The 26,209-nt window shown below is 53.7% G+C and overlaps 1 protein-coding gene and 1 pseudogene across 1 annotated transcript in view; one reads left to right on the top strand and one right to left on the bottom strand.

Annotated features, from left to right (window-relative positions):
* NOL4L (nucleolar protein 4 like) overlaps positions 1 to 25,489 on the bottom strand; it is a 77,554-nt gene extending 52,065 nt beyond the window's left edge. Inside the window, exons 1-3 of the mRNA XM_069541481.1 lie at positions 25,342 to 25,489; positions 19,298 to 19,409; positions 10,520 to 10,629 (exon numbers count right to left, since the gene is read on the bottom strand). Of these exons, the coding sequence (XP_069397582.1) occupies positions 10,520 to 10,629; positions 19,298 to 19,409; positions 25,342 to 25,413 (294 nt within the window). The 5' untranslated portion in view covers positions 25,414 to 25,489. The remainder of the gene's footprint in view (positions 1 to 10,519; positions 10,630 to 19,297; positions 19,410 to 25,341) is intronic.
* Positions 2,914 to 3,383, top strand: LOC132438548 (large ribosomal subunit protein uL23 pseudogene; annotated as a pseudogene).
* Positions 25,490 to 26,209: the final 720 nt, after the last annotated feature.

Here is a 26,209-nt window from a genome sequence, read left to right as displayed (position 1 = left end):
TGGTCTTCCTCCTAATACCCCATAAGCCCAGTTTTATATTGAGAAAAACATCAGAGAAATTCCAAAATTCTACAAAATACTTGACCAGTATGCTTTAAAACTATCAAGGTCATCGAAACCAAGAAAAAGCTGAGAAACTATCACAGCCAAGAGGAGCCTAAGGAGATGTGACAAGTAAATGTTAATAGTGTATCCCAGATAGGACTGTGGAACAGAAAAAGGACATTAGGTAAAAACTAAGGAAATCTAAATAATATATAAACTTTAGTTAATAATGTATCAGTATTGGTTCACTAATTGTAACAAATGTATCATACTAATGTAAGATATTAATAATAGGGGACGGGCTTCCCTGGTGGCGCAGTGGTTGAGAGTCCGCCTGCTAATGCAGGGGACACGGGTGGGTGCCCCGGTCCAGGAAGATCCCACATGCCGCAGAGCGGCTGGGCCCGTGAGCCATGGCCACTGAGCCTGCGCGTCCGGAGCCTGTGCTCCGCAACGGGAGAGGCCACAACAGTGAGAGGCCCGCGTACCGCCAAAAAAAAAAAAAAATAGGGAAAACTGTGTGGGGGTGGATAATGTGGGAATTCTGCACTAGCTTCTCAATTTTTCTCTAAATCTAAAACTGTTCTAAAAACATGAAAATACTAAAAGAGAACACGGAGGCAGAGTGGAGTTAGGTTTTTCTTAAGACTCAAATGCAGAAGCTATTAAAGAAAAAAACTGATAAATCTGAGTACATAAAAATAAAAATGACACACACACACACACACACCATAAGCAAGCTCAAAAGATGGAGGGCTAAGGCTGGAAAAAAGAGGCAATGGCTAACTCTGGGGAATCAAAAGAAAGAAAATGTAATCACAGTGTGCTGATTGGCTCAGCTATGAATAACCTACACAGCCATTATAATAGAAATATAATAATTTACCTAAATAGGGAGGTATAAATAATACTGAGGGATGGAAGAAGGAGAAATAATACATGTGTTTATGAGAGGGTGTAATAGTGTACATACTTATCTCCTCCAGCAGGAAATTAAACAACAATAACCAAAACAGTCCAAACTGAAAAATCAAGAACTAGCAGCATGAGCACATGTTACGTAGAAATAGGAGATAAATACCAGAAGAGACAGCTAAAAGATAAGAAAGAACGGAGGCTGTCTCTGAAGGGTAGAAATTGAAGTGGGGAGGCTGGGACAGGATCTGCTGTTTTTCTATATGACTTTTAAGATATGTATTTTTTATTGATAAAAATAAAAATGAATACAAATAAACAAAAAAGATGAACACTTGAGAAGCTGTTTCTGAGGGTTAGCTGCCCTGGGGTGATGCGGGAGGGCCTGAGGGGCACAGGGCAGGACCTGAGATCAGCTACCCCACCTGCACATCTTCTCACAGCAGAAATGTGCCAAGGATCATTCTTTGCCTGGAGAAATCCAAACAGCAGCCTCGGTCAAGGTCAGTATTTCAGTGGCTTTTTGTTTTTCTTATCACAGTACAAACCTTCTACAGTGCCAGGGATTTACTGAGATGGGAAAAGGTTTGTGCTACAGCTTCTCAGATCTTGATAATGGGGCCAGTGGCATTTCAGGCCTTTCTTGGGCTCTCATGGAGGCAAGCTGGGCCCCCTTCACTCAGCTACATAAGGCAGGCTGATCCCAGAGGCCTGTGGCGGGTGTCTGAGTGGAGGGAGGCAAGAAATGGAATGTGAGAAGGAAGCCAGCAGAGGACCAGGAAGGCCTGGACTTGGAAAGAAGGGAAGGCGGCTGGGAACTGAGAAAGTGGCCCCAGCAGACCTCAATGGGTGAGCCCAGTGGGGAGAGGAGGAGAGGGACTAAAATTCAGGCAGCTAAGGCTGCAGACCGCACATTCTCACAAGTTCCATGGAGTCCGCCCCTCATATTGCTCCATGCACATTTCCAGAGAGCAAACGCTGATGCTCCAAGTACAAATACTGGTTTAGAGAAGTAGCTACAGAAAGATAGTAGCAAAAATTGCAAAGGTGAAGAGACTGATGATGGGTAGATGCTGAGGGATGTGAAAGAAAGGTGCTGCCTCCACCCTTTGCCCCTTCTACTCCCCTGATACGTCCAGGGACCAGTAAAGGCCCAGAGTATATTTACATTTTGCTTACATGCTGGGATTATAAAAGATCCTCACAAGAAAAAGGGATAAAACATGAGCGTTTGGGAAAGAAAGAAAGATGGAAAGAAATGAAGGAAGGAAGGAAAGAAGGAAGGAAGGAAGGAAGGAAGGAAGGAGGGAAGAAAGAAAGATGCTGCCTCCCACAGTGAAGTCCAAGTTACTCTTTATGTTCATAAGACCTACTGCCCTCCTTGACGCCCCCTCAGGGCAGACTGCTGAGGTCAAGAGCCCTCAACCTCCCCAAGGGTAGACCTCCAAAGTCAAGAGGCTCTGAAATCTTACTGGGAAACTGTGCTTTTGATCAACAAAATATCTCACTTTGCCCTATTTAATGCTTTTTTTGCCTTGAACATGTTTGCGTTGAACTTGTTTGACACTGATAGCACTGCCCTCTCTTTCTTATGTTTTAATCTTCCTTTTTGTGTCATCTGAAAAGTCTTTTATAAATACCAAATGGATTTTATCATTAAAAAACCTCATCTGAGCCTTTTTCACTCTTTGTAGTGGAATTTAACCCATTTATGTTTATTGTGATTTACTAGTGTTTCATCTTGTTCCTGTTAGTTTACCTATCTTTTCCATTTATTATATCTCTTTTTGGTTACTTCTTCTTTTATTCCCTCTTTTAATTACTCTTGCTGGACTGATCAAGTTTTCTTTGGTTCTTTTATTGTTCTCTAGTCATTTAGAAGTTCTACATTCTGTTTCTATTCCATGAAGATTACTGTTTAATTTTCAAGAACACATTGGCCTTTTCACGGTGATGGCACCGAAGGCAAAGAAGGAAGCCCCTGCCCCTCCCAAAGCCAAAGCCAAGGGAAAGGCTTTGAAGGCCAAGAAAGCAGTGTTGAAAGTCACGCATAGCCACAGAAAAAAGAAAATCTGGACGTCACCCACCTTCTGATGGCCCAAAATACTGCAGCTCAGGAGGCAGCCCAAATAGCCTCAGAAGAGCACCCCTAGGAGAAACAAGCTTGACCACTATGCCATCATCAAGTTTCCCCTCACCACCAAGATAGCCATGAAGAAGATAGAGGATAACAACACACTTGTGTTCATTGTGGATGTCAAGGCCAATAAGTACCACATTAAACAGGCTGTGAAGAAGCTCTATGACACTGGTGTGGCCAAGGTCAACACCCTGATCAGGCCTGATGGAGAGAAGAAGCCCTGTGTTCAGCTGGCCCCGACTATGATGCTTTGGATGTTGCCAACAAAATTGGGATCATCTAAACTGAGTCCAGCTGGCTAATTCTAAATATAAAAGTTTTCACTATTAAAACACACACACACACACACACACACACACACACACACACACACATCAGAACTGCTGCTTCCTCAAGAGACCATTAAATCCTTGGACATGGCAAAGTTTCCATTCTGCTATTTCTCCCCTGAGCTCACACCTTGCCTGGGCTTCAGGGCAGCCTGAGGAAGGGGAAGGAGGAGATTACCATTGCTATCAAGCTCTTAAACCTGGGTGTCAGAGTCAGTACTCACAGGTTCTCCACAGGTAAAAGTCCTGTGAGTCAGGCGCTGTTTAAGTAAGTGACAGGCTCTCACTGTAACCCATCAACTGTGCTTCCTCTTTAGGTCTGCCCATTTTGGGGGGCCCTTTTGAGCAGGAAGGAGGTTGAGAATGTCCATGACAAAAGCAAGCCACAAAGAGGGGTAAGGACTCAGAGAGAGAAGGAGCAGATCCCTGTTTTAATCCCTCCCTATCCCATAACCTGGTCTAAAATATTAAAAAGTGAATGTGGCTAGCCAAAAAGTGGAAACAACCCAAATGTCCATCAACGGACGAATGGATAAAAACAATGCGTTCTATCCATACAATGGAATATTATCCAGCCATAAAAAGGAATGCAGTTTTGACATATGTTACAACGTGGATGAACCCTGGAAACATGCTGAGTGAAATAAGCCAGACACAGAAGGACAAATATGTGATTCCACTTATATGAGGTAGCTAGATGGTCAAATTTATAGAGACAGAAAGTAAAACAGTGGTTACCAGGGGCTGGAGGTGGGGGGAACGGGGAATTATTGCTTAATGGTTACAAAGTTTCGGTTTGGGGTGATGAAAAACTTTTGGAAATAGTGGTAACGATTGCACAACACTGTGAATGTACTTAATGCCGCTGAACTGTACACTTAAAAATGATTAAAATGGAAAATTTTACATATATTTTACCACAATTAAGAAAAAAGTGGGGCTTCCCTGGTGGCGCAGTGGTTGAGAGTCCGCCTGCCGATGCAGGGGACACGGGTTCGTGCCCCGGTCCGGGAAGATCCCACATGCCGCGGAGCGGCTGGGCCCGTGAGCCACGGCCGCTGAGCCTGCGCGTCCGGAGCCTGTGCTCCGCAGCGGGAGAGGCCACAGCAGTGAGAGGCCCGCGTACCGCAAAAAAAAAAAAAAGAAAAAGAAAAAAGTGAATGTGGAGAGCTTTTCAGAGTGGACTTGTTTCCTTCTCCTCTAAGGAAGATGCAAGCCTGAGAAAGTTTCACACTTGGAATGTGCTCATTTCCTGCCCCAAATCCTTGCCTGGCTCCCGAGTGCTGACTGAGGAAAGGGCTCTCTCGTGGCCTTGCTTGCAAGAGGTGCATGCTCTGAGTCCCCTCCACCACCTCTTCTTCCTTCTCCTCCTTTTCCCCAAACTGGCTCTGTTCTTCCCCAGCCCAGGTTCTCCTAGAGCTGTTACCCCTCAGCTTCCCTCACCTGGGCCCTCTTTGCTGGTCCAAATCTCATTTTCAAATAAGCGAGTGTCCCCTGAACCGCCTGGCAGGTTCCTGGTCCCCTCTTGTTTCTGTTTTCTTGTCTTGGATCACAGTTCCCTGGCTGCTGTCTTGTCCCCTCTACTAAGAAGAGCTCCTTGAGACCAGCTACGCTGTCTTACTCATCTTTGCGGCGCTGCTCTCTCGGACAAGGTCATTCACTGTGTCTATTAAACCGAGGCTGCATAATAACATTACCACCAACAACAGCAGAGGTCACTGAGATTTCCTCTGTGCTTCTGAGGTGTCCGGCACGGTGCTAAGCACTATGGCTGCTTTGTGTCATTCAACTCTTGGAATAACTCAGTGAGGCGGCTGTATTGTTACTATTCTCAAGTAACGTGAGGAAAACGGAGCACGGAGGGGTGAAACGGTTTGCGCGGAGTCACACAGCCGGTAGGCGCCGGAACTGGTACCGTCAGTCGGACTCCAGGGTCTTTGGTGGGCGGGCTGGAGTCCTGGCTGAGAACAGTGCTGCTTCCCGCTGGCCTGGAGACCCCCCCCACCCCCACCCTGCAGGCCCCACTTGTGTGTGGGGGAGGGGGGCAGCCTGCCCTCCTCCCCCAACCTCCAGGATCCAGGGAAAACTCAGGGCCGGGCGAGAGCTGCCGAGGAGAGGGAGGCAGACGTTGAGGAATCGAGAGCCTCCGTCACGTGGGTTTAAACAATGGGGCAGCGCACCACTTCACACGCTGCCGGGAGAACCATTAAAACCATTAGCGGGACATTAGTGCTGCTCCAAGAACTGGAGACACTGGAGGTGGGAGGCGAAGGAAGGTGCCGACAGCCCTCCCGCTCCGGAAAGAGCAAGGGGCTGGTGGAGGGGCGGTGGGCACCGGAAAAGCCTGAGCCAGGGGTTGCCCTGGGAAAGTTGCTGAGCCGCCCTGGGTCTCAGCCTCCGCTACTATAAAATGCAAGTATGTGTCAGGGAAGGAACACAGATGATTTGTCTTCCTCCTTCGGATCTGGATCTGATTTCTACAACAACAGGGTCTTGGTTCAAACACTGCGATCTCAGGAAAGATCAGGATCACATCGCCCGTGACGTGGCTATCAACTTATCCACGCACCCCTGCAGGTAACTGAGCGTTCACGAGGTAGGGGGCGACCTCTCCCCCACCCCAGCCCCTTACCAAATCCCTCCTCCCGTATTTCCTTAAGCGTTATATGCTTAAGGCGGCTCCCAGTTCCCAAGCCAAAGAAAGCTCTCTGCCCTGCCAGCGTCTCTGCCAAGGACATTTTCTCTCCACTAGCCGTGCCGGCGATCTGGCATTCAGTACCCAGGTGGCACACCGCCTCCGATTCTGAAGAGCACACCCTCATCCAGGAAGTACAGGGAGCAGCAGGGCTTGCGGCCGCGGCAAGCGCACAGGTTTGGACGCAAGAGGTCTGAGTTTCAGCTCACGTTAGTGGCTGTGTGACCTTGAGCAAGTACGGAACCTTTCTGAGCCTCAGCTACGAACCTGTAAGGCGAGGATGACAACGTGACCCTGCTGAGCTGTGAGGGCGAGGGGTGAGGTGTGTAAAGTGCTGAAACAGCATCCACCCTGCTCACTGCCCGTCCCTCCTCTGTTCCTCCTCTAAGCTCTTCCTACAGACCGCACAGCGTTAATTTCGGTTTTCCTTTCTCTCACTGAACTCTGAGAGCCAGCAGGGCAGAGACGCTGTTCACTAGTCTCCTCAGCGCCTGGAACCATGCCAGTTCAAGTGCAGGATGGATGGATGGATGGATGGATGGATGGACGGGTGGACGGGTGGATGGGTGGATGGGTAGGTATGGGTGAGAAAGGAGTGAATGACAGGAAATTATACAATCAGCTTATCTGGTAGGTGGGAACAACAGGGCCCAGAGGGTAAGGAGACTGAATAGGATGGAAAATCAGCATCAGAAAAGCAAAGCGGGTTGTAAAATGGTGCAGATGGGGTAATTCCCTTTTCTATTCAACAGTCTGGAGGGGTGGACACCGAAATATCCACAGTGATCTGTGTGGTGAGATGATGGTGACGTTTGTCACCCTGCTTTTGCGTTTTGGCAACTGAGGCCATGTGTATTTGTGTAACTAAAAGTATGAAAGAAAATAAAATGAGACAGAAAACAAATCAGCGGCTGCGTGAAGACGAGACCCTCACATTCCTCTTAGTGCACCTTGCACACGGCCCTGAGAGGGGATTTGAAACATCAGCGGCTGGGGGTGCACTTGCTGGCCGCCTCTGGCCCTATGAGCTCGGCCTGCACCCCTCCCTAGGACCCCATCTTATCAGAGAATGCTTTGGGACATTCTCTGAGACAGTCCACATCTCATGAAATCTTCACACCCTCCCCCTATGAGAAAATGTATTAACCATCAGTACAACTAAATGCGATTTCAGTTTTATATCTTTATGACTGTTTTCCCAAGTAAGGGGGAAAAAAATTTTATCAGGCTACCCTCGCCTATTTTCAGCTCCATGTGGCCACCGCAATGACAGCTCCTGGGGGGTCTTGTGTCTTAGGGTGGAGCTCCTGGAGGGTGGAGTCTGACCCCTAAATGTCTTGCATGTTGAGGACACCATAAATATTTGCTGCACTGGATCAGATGTCAAGAATCTTTTTTGTTCATGTGAACATTATTATTAGATTTTCATATTAACTAATGTCCTCTGTGGAGAAAGACCCATTTCTCAGCACATTAACCCAACACAACTGGACAAAAGGTAACATGGTTCTGTCCAGTTCACAAGCACACTCCACCACCCGTTCGTTGTCTGCTCGAAGCCAAGTGAGGGGAACATGTTCTACTTGCCTCACTAGTATAGTGTCTCCTGGATATCTAATGCTGGAAAAAAATGAATTCTTAGATTTTTCTCACCCAGAGTTTTTAGACGTAGAGCTTTGCTCGGCATTAATAAAATATCATTTATCCCGTTACTTTAGATTTGGGTTTGTTTTCCGCGTAGCCTGCACGAGTGATTTGTAGACACTACAGGTGTCTTCTGTTGGCAGGCCTTTCGGGGCCGCAGGGATGCTGCAGGGAATGAAACTACTTTCAGAGCCTTGTCTTGGGACGTGGGGTTTGACGGCAGCAGAGGTAGCCCTGTGGCTGCGTTGGGATAGGGAGCCATTCACCCAGTCCTGCTCTGACTGCACTACAGGAAAGAAGCTACCAATTCAAGTGTATGTATTTTCAGTTCCAACCCAAGCTGAAGAATCAAAGACATCTGGGCCCTTGGCCCTTCCTTGCTGCTGCAGATAAATAAACTAGTGAGCAATGCGACTTCTTGTTTGCCACGCGCCTGGCTATGGAACCGGGCTAACGGTGCTGGCTGAGAGGCTGAGGCCTTGAGCGCTCACTGCAGCGCGTGGAGTGTGGGAGACTGACAGCTGAAGGGCCCCAGGCACGAGGTGGGGTGCCGCTTCTCCTGCCAGGTGTGTGCAAGGAGGGTCTGAGCCTTTATCCCCGACCACGGGAATGTTCAGATGATCCCCATCTGGGAAACCAGAAATGGAGACAAGGAAGGCACAGTCAACTCCACTGTCCACGGAGGGCACCCCGATCTCAGCCTCAGCCCCAGCTGCAGCATCCTAGGGACAAACACATCCCACAGCTCTCCCTCCCTTTGGGAGTAGCCTGAACCTCACCAGGGCAACTTATCCATCTTGTTACATGAATTTCCGTTCATTCACAGATGCGCAGCAAGTGCTTATATGCCCAACACTGTGCTTCTCCCACTTTTATTTAGCTACAGAACTCCTCACACTCCCCGCACCAGCCACACCAGCCTCACAAATTCTCACTGGTGCTGTCCTCCCTCGAGCCACAGGGCCTTTGCACAAGCTGTTTCCTCAGCCTGGAGCTCTCCTCCCTTCAGATCTTGATCTCAGCTCAGGCACCCCCTTCTGAGGCAAACCTTCCTGACCCCTGCCTCAGTCCCCGCACTGTGTCCATCTAAGTACTCATGGCACCATGAGTCTCCTGCCTGGCACTCGTCACAGCTGCACCGTGGTGGCTCATTACCATTTGTGCGTAATGTTTTCATCAGTGTCTGTCTCCCCCTAGATCATAAGGAGAGCTAGGAATGGTACTGTCTTTGCTCATCCCCAGAGCCCGGCTCACGGAGTGGGGCTTCATAAATATTTGTTGAATGACTGAATCCTTGCTAATGTACCTAACCTACAGTCTTAATGCCCCACAGACAGTAGGAATTTGTATACCAAATGAAACGTAACAGAATCCATTAATGAGGGATCACAGAGTGGGCTACACTGACCACTGCTGGTTCTGGTGGTGAGCTGGATGGAGCGCCATTTTGTAGAAAAGAAAGAGCCGTGGGGCTCTACTCCGGCTGTTTGGCTGTTCGAGCGCCTCTGCTCTTCACCCTGCGTGGTGGTGTTTAGATTTTATAACTATTAACAAAACAACACCCTTATAACTGGCATTCCTGCACAAAAACAACTTTACCACTGTGAGTTGAAAATCCAACACCATTTTCCCCACTGACATTGTTTGTGAGTACATGAAGTGTCTTAGGGACGCAACCATCATAGAATAGACCATCTCAGATGAAAAGACGCAAGAGACACAGACGGCTCTACTACCCAGAGCCAAGCTTACTTCATTTGACCTATGGAGGCTGTAAGGATGGGAGGGCACACCATGTCTCCTCCTCGGGGGAGTGCAGAACTCAAGCCAACCAGCTCAGATCCTCAAACTGGGTGCCACAGCCCCAGATGCCACCTGAGCGCGTCCTGTAACATCACCTCGGAGCTGACTGCAGAGCCATCACCCCCGGGGCGGACACAGGCTCAGGTTGTCAAGGAGACCAGCCATACCCAGGACGGAATGCACCCAGGGCTGAAGTCAGACTTTCAACGGAGGAGAAAGAACCCATTCCCCTTGGCAGGCCTCAAAGATACAGTAGGTTCATGTGTCACAACAGATGAAAAAACTTGAAGCGAGAGGTTAAGACATCATTACTCTAGTTTTCTGGGCAGCGGCGGAGGGAGGGGGTGGCACTCACCTAGTCCTTCTCTGAAAGACAGTCAGGCTACTTGCCTTGCAAAGGGCTAGAAGGTGGGCTGTGCAGAGAGGCAGGCAGGAGGGGTTTTCTTTTCATAACCTGTTTCCATGGTGCCTGACAGCCCTGGGCAATCCACAGCTGGGGAGTCTTAGACAGCCGGAGAGGGGGAGCCCAGGGCCTTATATCACCCAGGCCACCCTCCAAGGCCCATCTTCTTGGCCTGTCTGGGCCCCAAGGGTGACAGAAGCCACAGGCAGGCAGCAAGGGCCCCCCTCTCTCGGGGGAAAGGAGCCGAGTGATGTAGCAGACAAAGGGCAGAGCAGAGAGAGAACAACCCAAGGGCCAAGGTGGGCAGCTCTTACCCACCCCCTTCCTCGCCCCTGCCCTGAAGGAAAGTTTCACTGAAGACCCGGCAGACCCTCTAACTAGGAACACATTCCCTCCCTCCCCTCTCAGCCTGGACTGCATGGCCCAGATAACCAGATAAGGGCCTCTTTGATTTCCAGTGTGTTTACACAGGTCTCGGAAAGGATCGACCATATCCAGGCAAGTCAGGGCGCCTCCAGGGGGGGTGAAGGGGGCGGACGCCTTACCTGCTCCTGGGAATTCATCACACGCAACTTCATCTGCTTCAGGTACGTAGAGGTGAGGGGCATGTTGTAATCGATAATCCCGGAGACCAGAGGAGAGGGAGGCTCGTTTTCTGGCGGAAAGAAGAAAAGGAAGCCCCTTTCAGCCTGTGCTGTGGGCCACCAGCAGCCTGGCACCCACGTGGGGGACCCAACACAGGGACTGAGGAGGAGGGAGGGGAGGCCGGAGATCGCTGACTGGGGGCTCGCCCGCCGTGCCTGGCCCGTGGATGTGGACTGCATGACACTTAAGTGCCAGTGTTTAGTGAGAGAGTTCACCTTTGAAAACCAGGGATTTCTGACTCCTTTGAGAAATGGAAGGTCTGGTCGCACAGGGCCCGCACTCCCACGTGGCAGACACCCACTGCAGCTGAGCAGCAGCCGCTCCTTTTAGACAGAGTGTGAGGGCTCCATTTTGCCACAGTCCCCACCCCTCCCTATTGCGCTGCACACTTTCACTCAACGATGATGCCTGCCAGGCCCCTGAAGTCATTAAAGTTTCCAGTGCTGGCCTAAGCCAGCTCACGTGCCACACTGTCCCGCCCCGTCCCCCAACCCCCACCATATCCCCCCCAAAGCACCGTCAGGGACCACATCACTTGTAGGTCTGGGCCAGGCCTCCAGTATGCCCAAATTCTAGTTCCTCTTTCATCACACAGAGAGGAGCATTGTTCCTCCCATTTATTGCTTTCTTGTCCTGAACATCAAAGTAACGCATATCCCTTTTGTAGAGCATTTGCAAAGTGTGGAAAGATGTAAAGAAAAATTTTAAAAACCTTAATTGCACCAAGAAGCTTGGCATATGCTTGTTTATTTTTTCCCTGTGATTTCTCTTTTTTATATACTTGATATCACAATGCATACAGAGAATTACAGTCTGCTTAAAAAAATTTTTTTTTGCTTAACATTTTCTCATAGGCACTTCCCCCACCATCAAAAATCTCGTTTTGCTTTGCAAGTATAATTTTTATAGCCCTGTACTATTTTATCCTATTTTCCTTAAGTCATTCCCTTATGATTGATTACTTAGGTTGTTTGCTATTGGGGGTTACTATAAACACTGCAGGGGACATCCTTGTGCAGGAATACTGGTCTGTATTTATGATCGTTTCCTTTTTAGACCAGACTCCAAGACGTGGAATTTGTGGGTCAAAGGGTAGGAATACTCGGAAACTCTTGAAATGTCTGGCCATGATGCCTTCTGCAAAGGCTCCTGCAGTGGACACTGCCCAGCCGTTGTGTTCTGCATCTTGGGTGCCACGGTGGGTACCATTTAGGAGAGACTGCAGTGGCACAGGAATAAGTCAAGAAGACGAAAAGCATGATTCGAAGGGAGCCCATCACGTCTCTCTCCAGTCCAGCTTCCCCTTCAGATGTCTCCTGCTGTGACCAAGCTCGAAACCCTGGAGTCACCCGCTGGGACCCGTCACACGAAGCGGGGCCTCATTTCGTCACTTAGTCGCTTGACCTGGCTTCACCCTCCGTCCAGGGAATAGTCTTGGTTACCTGTTCTCTGGTTGCCTCTTCCCCCCGTCTCCAAGGGTGCCAGGCCTTTGACCCATGTCCCCCCTGGTTCATGGGCTGGGGTTTGAGTGGTGCGAGAAGTGGGAACGACTTCCAGACAGGCCAAAGCCTGCACGTCACCACAAGCACCGCGCCCAGGAGATGCGCTGGACAGGAGCGGGTGACAGGACTGAGGTGGAGAGAGGCAGGGATTTGCAGAATCTGCCGCTCCAGAGCCAGAGCCCAGGCCAGACAGGCCCCTGCAACCTTGAAAACGCTCTGCTGAGGGAGAGAAGCCAGACGCCACAGGACAAATACTTTGTGATTCCACGTGGATGGAACATCTAGAACAGGCACATTCACAGAGGCAGAAAGTAGAAGAGGGCTTCCCTGGTGGCGCAGTGGTTGAGAATCCGCCTGCCAATGCAGGGGACACGGGTTCGATCCCTGGTCCAGGAAGATCCCACATGCCGCAGAGCAACGAAGCCTGCGCCACAACTACTGAGCCTGCGCTCTAGGGCCCGCGAGCCACAACTACTGAGCCCGCGTGCCTAGAGCCCGTGCTCCACAACAAGGGAAGCCACCGCAATGAGAAGCCCGTGCACCGCAACAAAGTGTAGTCCCCGCTTGCCACAACTAGAGAAAGCCAGTTCGCAGCAATGAAGACACAACGCAGCTAAAAATAAATAAATAAATAAATTTTAAAAAAAGAAAGAAAGTAGAAGAGAGGTTTCCGGGGACAGGTGTCTGAGAATGGGAAGTTACTGCTTCACGGGTCCACAGTTTCTGTTTGGCGTGGTGCAAATGTTTTGGAAACAGACAGTGGTGATGATCGCCCAGTGGTGTGACTGTGACTAACACTGAGTTGTACACTTAAAAATTATTAAAATGGCACGTCTTGTGTTGTAAATAGTTTGTCACAAAAAAGAAAAGAGGCAAAAAAAAACCCCAATAAAGATGTATTTAAAAAAACCAATAAAGGTGTACTAAAAAAAAAAAAAAAACACCAATAAGGATGGATGTACATAAAAAAACAAAAAAGGTAAGAAAAAAGGCCCCTGCAAACTAGGGGGAGAAACTACCCAAAAGGCAGCGGGCAGTTCCTACTTGGCGCAGACAGGAACAGCCCTGCAGAAAACAGGGTCCATGCGTCTTGGGATGGTGTCCTTCTGGTGACTGTACAGCTTGAATAACACTTCTTATCAAGTTTCATAAAAATGCAGAGCTTTGTTTTGCTTTTTTTTTTTTTTTTTTGCCTTTGGGCCGTGCCATGCGACTTGTGGGATTTTAGCTCCCTGACCAGGGATCAAACCCAGTCCCCCTCAGTGAAAGCGGTGAGTCCTAACCACTGGACCACCAGGGAATTCCTTGTTTTGCTTTTTAAAGCTATGTTGTCTTACGCAGAATTTCTGTTTGTCCAGGAGGAGGTAAATGTCGCTAATAGAATGTCTCAGAAACTGGCTTAGAATGGGCCAAACCTTTCTTTTTCTTAAGGGATTTCCTCTTGGTCTGTGGCAGAGGGGTTCTCTAACACCAGTGCACACCGGCCCCTCTGACACAGATGCCCAGTGCTGTGGGGAAACTAAAATGCATTTTTGTGACCTTGGGTCCTCTTCTTCTTGCCGCCCCACCATCAACCCAGACGTGACCTCTTTCAACCCAGGGGCGCGTTGGGACCTGGCCTCCGCAGCTCCATGAGGTTGGATACAATAGGTGAGGCAGACACTGCAGCCACATTGAGATGAGGTCACTCAAAAGAGCCGTGGTTCCTGGTTTGGAATGTGGGTCTTCAGATGGAGGACTCTGCCGTTTCCATTTCATTTCCTCAAAGACGTGGTTGTCTGCTGAAAAGCTGCTGGACAACATGGTAGATGAGAAGGGACCCCCACCCTAAGGGTCACCGGTCAGAGACTCAAATGAAGACTTCGTCGGCTGCCATGGCGACGCTCTGTGTTTTGTTGTCCATGGAGGCCGGACACTGTGTTCCTTTATGGATGGTCACCCGTGTCCTGCCTGAAAGCCATGACTACTTACGAAAAGGTAACTTTAAAAAAGCCAGGTATAGCTAGGTTTAGGAGAAAACCCACAATGGCTGGGAAGGCACTCTTGCGGGGTGGGAGAAGGGGTCTTCCTTGGCCTGTTCCCTCCACAGCAGGTCCACCGATCAGAAACTGCTTCCAGGGCCCGGAGGTGAGCCAGGAGAGCTCGGGAAGAGGAGGCCGGATGCCCTCGTCTGGGGAAGCAGGGACATCCCGGGCACACACACGAATCCATCCGAGATCGGTGTGCAGTGAAATGCTTGCATCTGCAGTTCCGGAAGTGAGGGTTCTGTCGGGGAGGCGGGACCTTGGTGGGTGGGACACGTTCCAGGTGAGGGAACATGCCAGGGAGCTGGCTGTGGGAGGCCAGAGCTCGGCCACACCACGGCAAGAAGACAGGCAGGCAGGGTTTTCGGCAGTGGGAAGCCAAATGGTTCCGGGGGTGGTAAGTGCCACACACGAAGATGAACAGCTTACTAGGAAAGAGCTAAGGAGCAGGGCCAGTGGGGGCGCCGTGGAGTCCGGTGCTGGCGGCGGGATGGGGGATGAGCTAAGGTGGACACACGAACAAGGAAGAAGTGGCTTCCCTGGGCTCTGATGGGCAGGCCAGGTCCCCGCTGTGGTCAACAAATACAGTGGCCACGCCTGAGCCACTACAGGTAACCTGAGACCACGGGTGAGTTAGGAGCTAGGAAGGGTCACGGAGCTGAAATAACCCAGTAGGTTGTTGGTGAGAGAAGCAGAGAAACCACACAAAGAAATGTTTCGACACCTTTTTGCCAAGAAAAACTGAAACCAGCCCAAGCACTAGTCCTAGTTTTACAGGCCTTGAAAATAACCAGCGATGTAGAGGTTCTCCCAGGGCCAAGCCGAGAGCTGATCACAGCTGGGCTCCAGTGACCTTTGCCAATCAACGCAAATTCCAGCTGAGGTGGCGGCCCGGATCCTCCAGGTGGAACACAAGGTGGCAATTCTCATGAGTTTCCCCCTACAGGATGGAAGAACTCCTCCGTCCAGAGACAGCTGTAGCTGCTGGATGCCAGGGTGAGACCTCTCGGGGTCAGAGCTGGGGGTTGAAGGACGTGTGCACGATGAAGGCCTGGCACAGAGGAGCCTCGAGAGCGGCCAGCCTGCCATGGGGCTCAGATTTGGAACTAGAGAAGCCAGGCCTGGGGCTGGCTCAGATGAAAAGACCTCTCTCCCAGGGAAGCGAATCAATAGGTCAGCAAGTCTTCAAGGAGCACTGATGTGTGTGCATTCGGGGTGGGGACGGTGGGGGGAAGGGCGTAGGGACGGTGCCTGTGCTCAGCAGGGCAGGACTGATGGCGAGTCCATTAGCGCTCCAAGAAGGAAGAGCTACAGGGCTGTGAAGGAGCTCCAGGCAGCCTTGTGGAGGGGGGATCTCAACAGGACTTCCATTCAATCACTCAGATGACAGCCACTGAGCCCTGCCAGAGCGCCACGCAGACCCTCCTGCGTGGTGCTCCCAAGGACTCCGTGGGGTGGGTGCTCGTGTTAATAACCCCACTTTACAGATGAGGCAGCCACACGTGGGGAGGCTACGCAACCTCCCCAGGTCGTATAACGAGTGAGTATGAGAGCCGAGAGAGGACAGGCCAGCACAGGAGAGACTGCAAGGGCAGAGGAATGAGCCGGGATGGGGTCACATGGGGCAGGACAGGAAGGGGCGATCTGGAGGGGCCAGGCAGGGAGGGGGTTGGAAATCACAGAGGAGTCTGGGCCCGGCTGCAAAGGCGCTGCCTGCCACCTGAGTGGATGGCTCTCGCTGAGGAAGGGACCCTTCGGTAGGTGACTGGCGTTGCCCACTGCTAACTCCTAGTCTGCAGCCATGCAAATGGTATTTCATCACATCAAAGAAACGTGAAACGTGCCCCCCGAGGCCCCTCACCCCTGCAGCCAGAGCTGGGCCCAGGGCACACCCACTTCTCATCTCTGCCTCCTCCAGTCCAGACTCAGGGGCTGGTAGAAGAGGAGAGTGGAGCCGGCAGGCCCTGGAATCTCCCATCCTCGGACTTCCTGATCCCCGGCAGCCTCCTTTGTTCGTGCTTCTGGCGCTGGGGGAGGGCACAGGACTGTCCAGCCCCCTACCCCCCCACCCCGCCCCCGTGCCGGGACAAACCACTGAGCAGGGGAGGCTGCTTTGCTTCCTTTCTTTCTTTATAACATGAGGCCAGGAAGCGAGGCGTCCTCCCAGCAGCCCCTCGAGAAGGCTCCATCCTGTTCCCTGTCTCCCTCCGGCCCCACCTTCCTGGGACAGGAACCTGGGGCCTGCCTCTGGGCCTTGGGGCAGGCTCTGATTTCCCGGAGGGCGGGCGAGGGAGGAGGGAAGGCTGGCAGAGCAGGAGTGCCTATGAAAGAGCGGTCGGAGCAGCTGACCACATCCAGAGAGGCCAGCATGGCAGGCGGAGACAGGATCTCCAGGCTCTCAGCTGGGGCAGGAGAAGGGAGAACCTGCCAGCTGGTGAGGGTGGTCCAGGCACTAGTGCCTCTGGCCATCAAGCAGACAGGGGAGCCTTTCAGCCTCTAAGGCTCTCCACTGGCAGCCTCCAGAAACCAAACCCTTCCCTTTTGCCCAGCGGCCAGGTTGTGGACCCAGGGTGCTCACCTGGGTGGGTGACTGACCGTGCATCTCCCCGTGGGACACCTGGACATTGGCAGCCTTGTGCCTGGGTGGTACAACAACACGGCGGTAGGGTGGGGGACAGGCTGATGCTCCCTAGGCACCCACGGCACCAGGCGCCTGGCAGAATGGGCTCGTTTAATTCAATTGCATCCTCATGAAAACCGAGACGGGGGAATTCCCTGGTGGTCCAGTGTTTAGGACTTGGGCTTTCACTGCCATGGGTCTGGGTTCAATCCCTGGGGACTGGGGAACTAAGATCCTGCAAGCTGTGTGGCGTGGACAAAAAAAAAAGAGAGGGAAGCATTACTCCCATTTGTTGATGGGAAGGTAAGTTCTCCTGCCTTCTGGGGACCTCGGACAAGTCACCCTACCACCTCTCTGTGCCTCCTTTCCTTAGCTGTGAACAGGGACAGAGCCCTCACAGGATCATGGGGCTGTTATGAGCAGCTGATGTTCAGAGAGGCCCCTGAACCTGCTGAGGGACACACAGCAGGGAGCGGGGCGGCACACCCAGGCCTGCCAGACCCCAAGCCCACTTTCTGAGACACTGAGGCCACACAGTCTCCTGCACGGGAAGCTCCACTCCTGGGGACAGGGAAGTGGCACTCTGCCCGAGGACAGGCAAGGATGGGCGCGGCGCAGCCTTACTCTGCCTGCCCTCTGTCTCGCTGGCGCAAGCCCCTGGACAGAGGCTCCAGCACAGGACCCATGAAGCTGGGGCGTGTGCTCTCTGCCTCTCCCCCTCCCTTGGTCCCCCCTCCCTCCCCCTGGAGACCTTGCTGCCTCTACTGGGGAGTCGGGGACGTGAGGATGTCCTCCACACCAGCGTGGAGAAGGGAGCAGAATAGAGCCTGCAGGCGCCCCAGAGCAGCCCAGAAACACAGTCCCTCTTGGCCTGCCTTTGTTTCCCCCAGGTTCTGTGTCTGACTCTGCCAGTTGCTATGGAAACGATTAGGCCAGCGCTGGAGGGGACAGGCGGATGGGCGGGCAGGGACCAAGCAGCCACCACCAGGGCCCGCGTCCCTGGGACCCAGACCCGGGCAGGGCGGGGAATGCAGCAGGGAAAGCCTCCTGGCCCACTGGCAGGTACCAAGTGCTGTCCTGGTGCAGGGGGGCCTCACTCAGGCCCCACACGTTATCACAGTAACTGCCACAGCCATGGCTCACTCCTCCTGCATGGGAGCCCTGTGCCAGGTACAGGGATTAATTATCATATTTCATCAGAACCCTGCCCCCCCGCCACCAGATAGGTGCCATTGTTAACTCCATTTCACAGATGAGGAAACTGAGGCTCACAGAGGTGAAGTCACTTGCTCAGAACACATGGCTGCTGAGCGGCAGAGCCGGGATCCGAACCCACCCAGTGCGGCCCTGGAGCCCCTGCTCTTAAACCAGGAACGCAGCACTTATGAGGGATTAACTAGATTAACTCCTGTCCCTCATACTTTAGTGGTCATCCAATGAGCTCAGTGAAGTGGCCATGGCCTAATGGCCCCCAAGGACAGGAAAGCCTCTGGGTCTGGTGAGGTGGCTGCTGTCCGAAGTCGTATCGGGGACTACCAACCAGGAGGACAACCTCACTCGACACCTGTGCTCCAATTCCTTTGCTGTCATCGGGCCTCGTTGTTGGTTTTTCCACGTATTTGGTGGATGCCACTTGGGCACCACCTGAGCAAATGGCTCAGCCTTCATTCTGAGTCTGTTCCCATCCTCAGGCAAATGCCCACCGACCTCAGCAACCTTTGCGGGCCTGATACCTAGAAGCCCTGATAAGTCAGCCACCGGGGCATCATGTCTCAGTGCTGAGTTACAGTCACACCAGCCAAACACAACGGCCTGTCTCGCTAGGCCAAAGCCACCTGCGAACAGATGGCCCAGACTTACTGGAGGCCTCTGGGATGTTCGGGTAGAGGCTGTGGGAGACTGAAGCGGGGATCTCACTGGGCAGGGTAGAGCTGGAGAGCTTGGATGTCGGTCTAAGGGACCACCTTCGGCTGATCACAAGTACTCTGGGCATTTTCAATTCTAACGAGTCCCCACAGATCTCCTGGGTGTGCACTGGGGGTGGGGGGCAGGGGACAAATACTTAGGGAGGCCTGCTAATGTTAGGTGGGTGGCTATAGGGTAGGCGGGTGCACGCAGTGGGGGGTGTGCTCCTGTCCTCAGAGAGTGTACAGTCGGGTCAGTGAGACCAGATCCACGTGCACGCCGCCTGGGGTGAGATCTGGGAGGCAAGTACTGCAGAGCTTAGGGAACAGGGCGAGGTGGCCATTTCCATCTGGGACCTCGGTGGGAGAGGAGAGTCTTGAAGGGCAGTAGGAATGCGCTATTGGTTTTTAAGTGAAACTTGACATTTTAAAAAAAGTTTTAAAAAAAACAAACCTAAAATGAGGCTCTCTGGGCAGCTCCATGGACCCACACTGGCCTCTGGGAATTGTGACAACTGCTGGCCATGCACTTTTCTGTCCGTGCCAGCAAAGGACAGGCCCTTCTGGGGGAGAGCCCCTCCCCGCAGAGCCTCCCCTGAGCCTCCAGCACGCCCACCTCCTCCCCTACCTTTGGGCTCCAGGCCGTTGGAATTAAAGTGCATCCTCTTCTGACACTCTGTGCAGCTCATCAGGAACCGGGTCACAGCCTCTCGCGGAAGGAAGGCGTAGGTCTCGGCGATCTGGGAGAGAGAGGAGGTTTGCTGTTACATGGACCCGTGGGGAGGTGGCTTGGTCACCGGTTCACCAAGGGCTGTGCTTTGCCCTTGCCAGGAAGGGCAGGGATTTGAGGAGCAAGGAGCAGATGTCTTAGAGTCTCAGCCATGGAAATGAGTCAGTACTTTTGCAGAATACCAGCAGTTGTAAATTTTTCAATGAAAGAAGCTTAAAAATTGAATGAGCAAAACCATGAAACATCATCTAGTCTTTAACCTATGTTCTCATAAGTTGGGAATAGTCCTCTCAGCATATCATTGCTACTACTGAAAAATGACTTGATAAACATTGGTCTAGGGTAGGAGGAGACAACTTCCACAATTCGAGATGAAGAAACTGAGCCTCACTTACAAAGCGACCGGCTCCGGGCCTATAAATGGAACCCGAAGCTCTACAAGCTATTCCTTGATCTACTCACAGATCAAGAGAGCTGTGAAAGGCTGATGCCAAGCGGTTCGATTTTTCAAATTGGACAGACTCTTAGGGACCCCCTTGTTCCAGGTGAGTTTATGAGGCCCAGAGAGGTGAACCAATTCGCCCAAGATCACACAGCTCCTTAGAGCAATGCCAGACTAGAAACCAAGCTCCAGGTCACGCCCCATAGCTGGCTCCAGGGGGCCTCCCCTAGCTAGGGAGAAAGACTAAGCAGTGTGGGAGGGAAGCTGAAAGAGACGGGAGGCGACACAAGAAAGAGACTGGGTGGGGGAGTGGGGAAGAGCGGGGTGTGGGCCCAGAAGCTCAGTCCTCTCCTCTTGTTCTGGGTTTTGAGAAACCCACTGGTCCTGGTTTGGCTGCCTGAGGGGCCCAGAGGGACCTCTTGGACCCGGGTTTCCTGGCTGAGGCCGGTGGCTGCCCAGTTGCTGGTTTTCACGTTTCCCAGAGCCCAGGCCCTTCCACTCCTCTCCACTAAGGGGCAGCACCACCCTAGCATTCCGCCGTTCTCGCCGCAGCCCAGTCGGGAAAGTTGGCCAAGGGTGCTGGTCAGCCCACAGTAGGAGGGGCTGCTCTCCAGGACGCACCTGGTCTGCTCCTGCGGGGTGGACACGTGCCCAGCCCCATCTCTGTGGTGGCTAGGAAGCAGGGCGGGGTGAGGCAGAGTGGATGGGGTTGGGGGGGTGCCAGGGGGCCCCCCCGGCTGCGGCCAGGCCGTCAGAGGACCAGCTTAGGCTGTGCTGCCTGCGGAGCTCCAGGGGCCGCTCCTGCCTGGTGGCCGGCTACAAATGCAGAGTTGATCTTGGTGACACAATTGTTATTTCTCAGCTGATTTGATGCTCTGCGGAGCAGGCAGGCTCCTTGATGAGTTATCTCCCTTCCAAATTCCCTGTCTGATTGCCTTCCTCTGGAGGTCAGGGACAAGGGCAAAGCCCTGCTCTCTGATTGGAGCTGGTGGATGGGAGGGCGTGAGGGCCGAGGCACGGGGGCTCTCCTGCCACGCATGTGGACATCTTCATCCCCGGCCAGGGGCTGCCTGGTAGTCTTAGGGGTGGCAGGTCCCTCTTGGGCCTGCGGGGTCGGGAGGGGTGGGTCCTGCTGAGGGGCTGACGGCTGCAGGAGTCAACGGGCAAGAGGGGAGGATGCCCGCTGTGCCAAGCAGAGGGCCAAGGCTCAGTTGGGCCAGCAGATGACCTCCTAGGTGCCCGAGGTGTGGCCTCTCTGGTCAGGTCCCAGAAGAGCTGAGGTGAGGGCGTGGAGGAGGAGGGTTGCAGTCTGCTGGGAAAGGAAGGGTGACACCATGGGGAAAGAAGCCCTACTTTACTACCCGGAGCTCACCGGCCGCTGGGCAGAGACAGAGTTTCTGCAGGGCTCAGGGAGAGCCTCCTGGGTGGGCTGCTCTGCTGAGGGCTGCCTGTGGCATAGGCAGAGGCCCTGCTTGCCGCCTGGCCCACTGCGGGCACAGGGACAGTTACGAGAGAGCGTCCTACCCAGGGGCCGGAGTGGCAGCCCCAGCTCTCCCGGCCTTGGCAGGGACCCAGCAGTATGCAAAGGCTGGCCGGAGTGCCACAGGGAGGTGGCGCACCGGGCACACGCCTTCTGGCCCTGGGTCCCATGGACGGGCAGGTGGGCTGGACCAAAGGCGGGTGGGTAAGAAGTCCTTGGAGCTCTCCGAGGGCCCGGGAGGGAAGCCCTGCCCTGCGTGGCTGGAATGTCTGCAGCCTCGCTAAGAGCTCCCCGGGGAGCCAGTAAAGTGCAGAGTCCAGCTCCACGCTGCTGCAGGGACCCGAATGGAGGACGATGCCTTCCCCCACTGGGGCCTTCGACCTCCTGTGGGCATCTTTTGGTTCATGCTCCTGCCTTGTCCACATGAGAAATGGGACCTCCATTTGTTTGACTGCACAGATGCCCAAGGCCACAGGACCCACAGGATGAGCTGAAACAAGGAGGACCATCCCAGCTGATGCCCTGGTCAGTAGGATGGTGGTTTTCAGATAGTTTTAGAGCTACAGACAGTGTTCTGGAAATAGACTCTTATCCTGAAGCCCAAAACATGACACAGATAAAGATGGAGCTGTTGCACTTAAGAGGGGAAGCTCCAGGACCCCTGTCCCCACCCAGCTGCCCTTGGAGCCCCTGGACTGTCTGTTGCCTCACGCTCAGGCCTCCTGCCTGGACACTGAAACACATAAATGAATGTGCCTTTTACGTTTTTCTTAGTAGTAAAAACTGAGTGAGATTTCGCTGGCAGGGAGAGCAGAAGCTATTTGCAGAGTTGCTGACTTGCAAGGCCCCATTTTCGGTCCCCAACTCAGAGGTCAACAAAGACAGATGAGGCCAATTGGGGGGATTTGCACCACTTTACAAGATCCTCCTTCTGCCCTGCGGGTGGATTAGCACGTGGTGGGCCTGCAGCAGCTGCTGACCACATCTGGCCCCAGCTCTGAAGTGGTCTGGGCAGCCAGATCAGGACTCCAGAACCCGATCTAGCCTACTAGCACCCTGGGAAAGAGGAAGGAAGCAAAGGGGATCACCCTAATTCAGATGGGTGCAGACACCAGAAATGCCCCTTGAAGAAGGACCAGTCCTCTATGTGGCTTCAGCGAACTTTGTAGAACCCACACCCCTGCCTTGGCACGACTCCCCGGGATCCTCTGGACCTCAGGTCACGCTGCGTCAGAGGCAAAGTAAGGCAGGGGCTTCTTGCCCAAGATGGGACTCCCCTGTATTGTCCGTCGTAAACAGCCATCCACCCCTGGCTCAGAGACCTCCAGTTTCAGAAAAGCTCATTACCTGCCCTCTCTGATCCCTAGAAAGTCCTTTGCCCACTGAAGAATGCGCCTCGTTTCATGCCCTGAACAAGCCTGCCCATCTCCCTTCCAGGCTCCGGCTCCCTCAGGCACCCCAGGCCTGTAAGAATCTGGAAGGTCCCAGGTGTCCCCAGAGACAGCAAGGCAGTCCCAGGATTCACGTTTGGTAAAGCACACACAGGCAGGTCCAAAAACCCCTCCGAAGGGCCTGACGCAAAGCCCGCAGCGCCAGGCTGTGCCTCTCTGCACCCAGCAGCACGGAGTTTCCTTTGGGGGCGGGGGCGGGTCTCTTTCCACAGGCATGGATGGGGCTGAAGAGCTAGGCTTGGGCTGAGGAAAATGGGAGCAGGTGAAAAGAGGAGGACAAAAGCATGCGGGCACCGCCCCATCCCCCCAAAAGGAAAAGGGTGGCAATGAGAAGGGTGACAGATGGAGAAGAGGGGGGAAGGGAGAGGAGGCACACAGGGGAGGAAGGGGGTACGGCGGCCCCCCGGCCTCACACCCACTGCAGGAGGGCCTGGCCTGCTCCCTCAGCCCTGGCCCTGCTGCTGAAATTCCAGCTCTGCACGCAGCCCAGCTGGCTCGCTGCCAGTCATGTGCCAGCTCCAGGCTGGGCAGCGGGAAGTGGGGCACGCGGCGGGCATATGGACGAGAAGCCAGGAAGCGCAGAGCCAAGGGCTGGACGTCCGCTTGGCCCAGAGACGCAAAGCCTGGCGGGTGCAGCCAGCCCCGCCCTCTCCACAGCACAGAGCTCGAAGACCCCAGCCTTCGTAAACACCCAGGAAGTGCCCGAGGGCGAGACTGGGGGCTGGGCACCCAGGGGACCAGGGAAATCATGAGGTCTGGTTGGTACAAGCAAGTCAGCGGACCCCACTAGCTGGCCATAGGAGGTTTGTAGAGAGGTGGCGTGTGTGGTGCTCAGGGTGTGGGCTCTGGGACAGCTGCCTGGCTCTGAACATCAGCTGGATGACCTCAAGGCAGGTTTATTCATCTCTCTGAGCCTCGCTTTCCTCATCTGTAAAATGGGGGTACAGCAGCACCTGCTTCATCCGTGTGATGGCTCAGAGAGCTGGTGCAGGGGACGTGCTGAGCGCAGAGCCTGGCACGTGCCGGCTCCCAGCAAGGCAAATTCAACGCTGAGAAAGTGTGCGGGGTTGCATCAGTACCAAGGGGCCCACACAGGCCCCAGCTCGGGTATCCCTCCCTCCATTTATGACCCTCCGGTGGAAATACCCTCAGAACTCCCTTCCCACAAGCCGTTGCCCAACGCACAAGTGCTGAGAAGCAGTAGAGGTCGGGGCAGATAGGACAATCATCTCCTGCTTCCCTCAGCCCGACCCCTCATCTCTCTGAGGTCCTTGTCATGCGGGTCCATCCTTAAGACTCATTTAGAGCCAAGGCCATCTTCTGAGGACAAGGACAAACCAGATTATTGGATTTTTTTAAAAAAAATCAGGCCATATGGGGAAACTATAGACTTATACAGGCCACCTCCGCTGCACTCCAAGGATATTTATAAAAGAACTTGGAGGGTTCGCATCCGCTTTGGGTGAGGTAGCCCCATCACAGAGGGGCAGGTCTCTAGGAAGCCAGAGAGAAAGTCAACGCAGAGCTGACTGCCACTTCAGTGCTGTGTGACCTTAGAGCGGTAGCCTACCTCTCTGGGTCTCAGTTTCCTCAACTGTGAAATGGGCCACAGCACCTCTGTCACAGGACTGCTGTGAGGCTTGAATGAACATCAAGTGCTTGGCTTTACTGGTTCAGTGGTGGGTGCCAGACAAGTGGTTCAGAGCTGGGCATGAGCCATGGCAATGGGGGTCAATGGCGGGGGGCAGGACCAGAACCCAGGCAGGCCCCTCCTGCTCCGGCCACCATCCCCTCCACTGCCCGGTGTGTGGTGTTTCCCACCCTAGGTTGCCGCCTCTGCTCTCTTCTGTCTACCCAAAGTTTAGATTGCTAGCTCACCTGCCACCTTCTCCATGAAGTCCCCCTGGCTTAGCACTGAAAGTTGGTGTCTGGAGGGGCCTTTGCTGAACGACCAGGCGTACCTGGGTTCTTGTTCCCTCGAAGCTAGTCTTGGACACATTTCTGTTTCTCGTATCTTGGTTTTGCTCTCAGCCTCCCCACCCCAAATCGAACTGTGCTTTCCTAGAGGGTGGGGCCCAGGTCCTCAGACTTCCCCTGGGGAACTTCCAGCACTGACTTCACAGGGTCGTAGGGGGCTGAATGAACTCACACATAGGAGTATTCAGGACAGGCCTGGCACACAGTAAATGCCATGGAAGCATTTGCTCTGATGATTATTATTATCTAGCCACCCCACCCCCAACTGCGGCCCCAGGCTGGGGCTGGGGGGATGGAGTGAAGCAGAAACCAGGAAGAGGAGGGCTTTCCTCCTTCCCTCATCCCTCTCCTTCCCTCCCTCTCACTCCCTTCAACCTGCTTCTCCTTTGTGCTCAGACCACAGAGCCCGCCCCCTCGCCCCATGAGCCATCTCTGGCTGCCATGTCCTTGCCCTGTGCCCCCCTGGGTCCCCAAAGGCTGTTTCATCACGCCTCAGCTCCCTGCCCCACCCCCCTGCCCAACATGTGCGGATCCCATGGCCTCCTGCCAAGGCCTGGGGCTGCCAGCAGAGGCAAAGAGACAGAAATCTCACCGCTCGGTAGGTTTTCTTCTGCCCAGCGTGCTTGGGGGCTTTGCCTGGCTCCGCTGAGCTCTCCACATGCATCGAGTAGATGATGTCAAAGAAATCTTCCACCACAGCGACCCGCTTCAGAGAGATGCCCTCCGGCTCCGACAGGCCATCTGCCCCCTGCGACAGGGTGGACAAGCTGTGTTAGTGTCAGGGATGATGGCAGGGTGAGAGCTGGGCCCTGTGGCTGGGCAGTGGGTCAGGGGCAGGGACACCGCTGCTCGCTGACCCCGTAAGGCCTCCGACGGTAGGTCTGGGGGGCTGGGGGACAGGAGCCTGCTGAGAGGGCCGCAGGGAGGGGGCTTCCAGAGTCAAGGGTGGCTGCTGCTACTAAATCTGCCAGAAACAATGGGCAGAGAAAAACAACAAATTAAAAAACCAAGAGCCACCATGTTCACAATTTCAGACAGATTGTGCCAGGCTCAGAAGGGAGCTTTCGAATCACACACTGTGCCAAGACCATCCTGGAAGCCTCTGGGGAGGGGGGCGGTGCTAAATAGATGCGGCTCCATCGAGAGCTCCCCAATTAGCAGTCACCTTTCGCTGTGGTCGGGGGCTAGGGTCCCAGGGAAACGGCTCGGATCACCTGGGTGACTCCTGCCTCGCCCTGGCATTTCAGAAAAGCTTTTCACCGCTGCCCACCTCCCCACTCCAGCAGCTGAGCGCCGGCAACGGCACCCGGGCTCTTTGTGTGTGGAGACGTAGAGAATGACAGACACAAGGCCACGTGGAGGTGGCAGGGCCACAGGAGTGGGGTGACCGTGGACCCCCCGAGCCTCTTACTGGGCTGGCACGAGTGCCGTCAGCTGGCCCCAAAAAGGAGTGCCAGGAT

The sequence above is a fragment of the Delphinus delphis genome, chromosome 15, assembly GCF_949987515.2.
Source record: "Delphinus delphis chromosome 15, mDelDel1.2, whole genome shotgun sequence".
Lineage (NCBI taxonomy): Eukaryota > Metazoa > Chordata > Mammalia > Artiodactyla > Delphinidae > Delphinus > Delphinus delphis.
The sequence above is the reverse complement of the archived record's forward strand: the minus strand, read 5'-3'. Positions and strand labels throughout refer to the sequence as shown.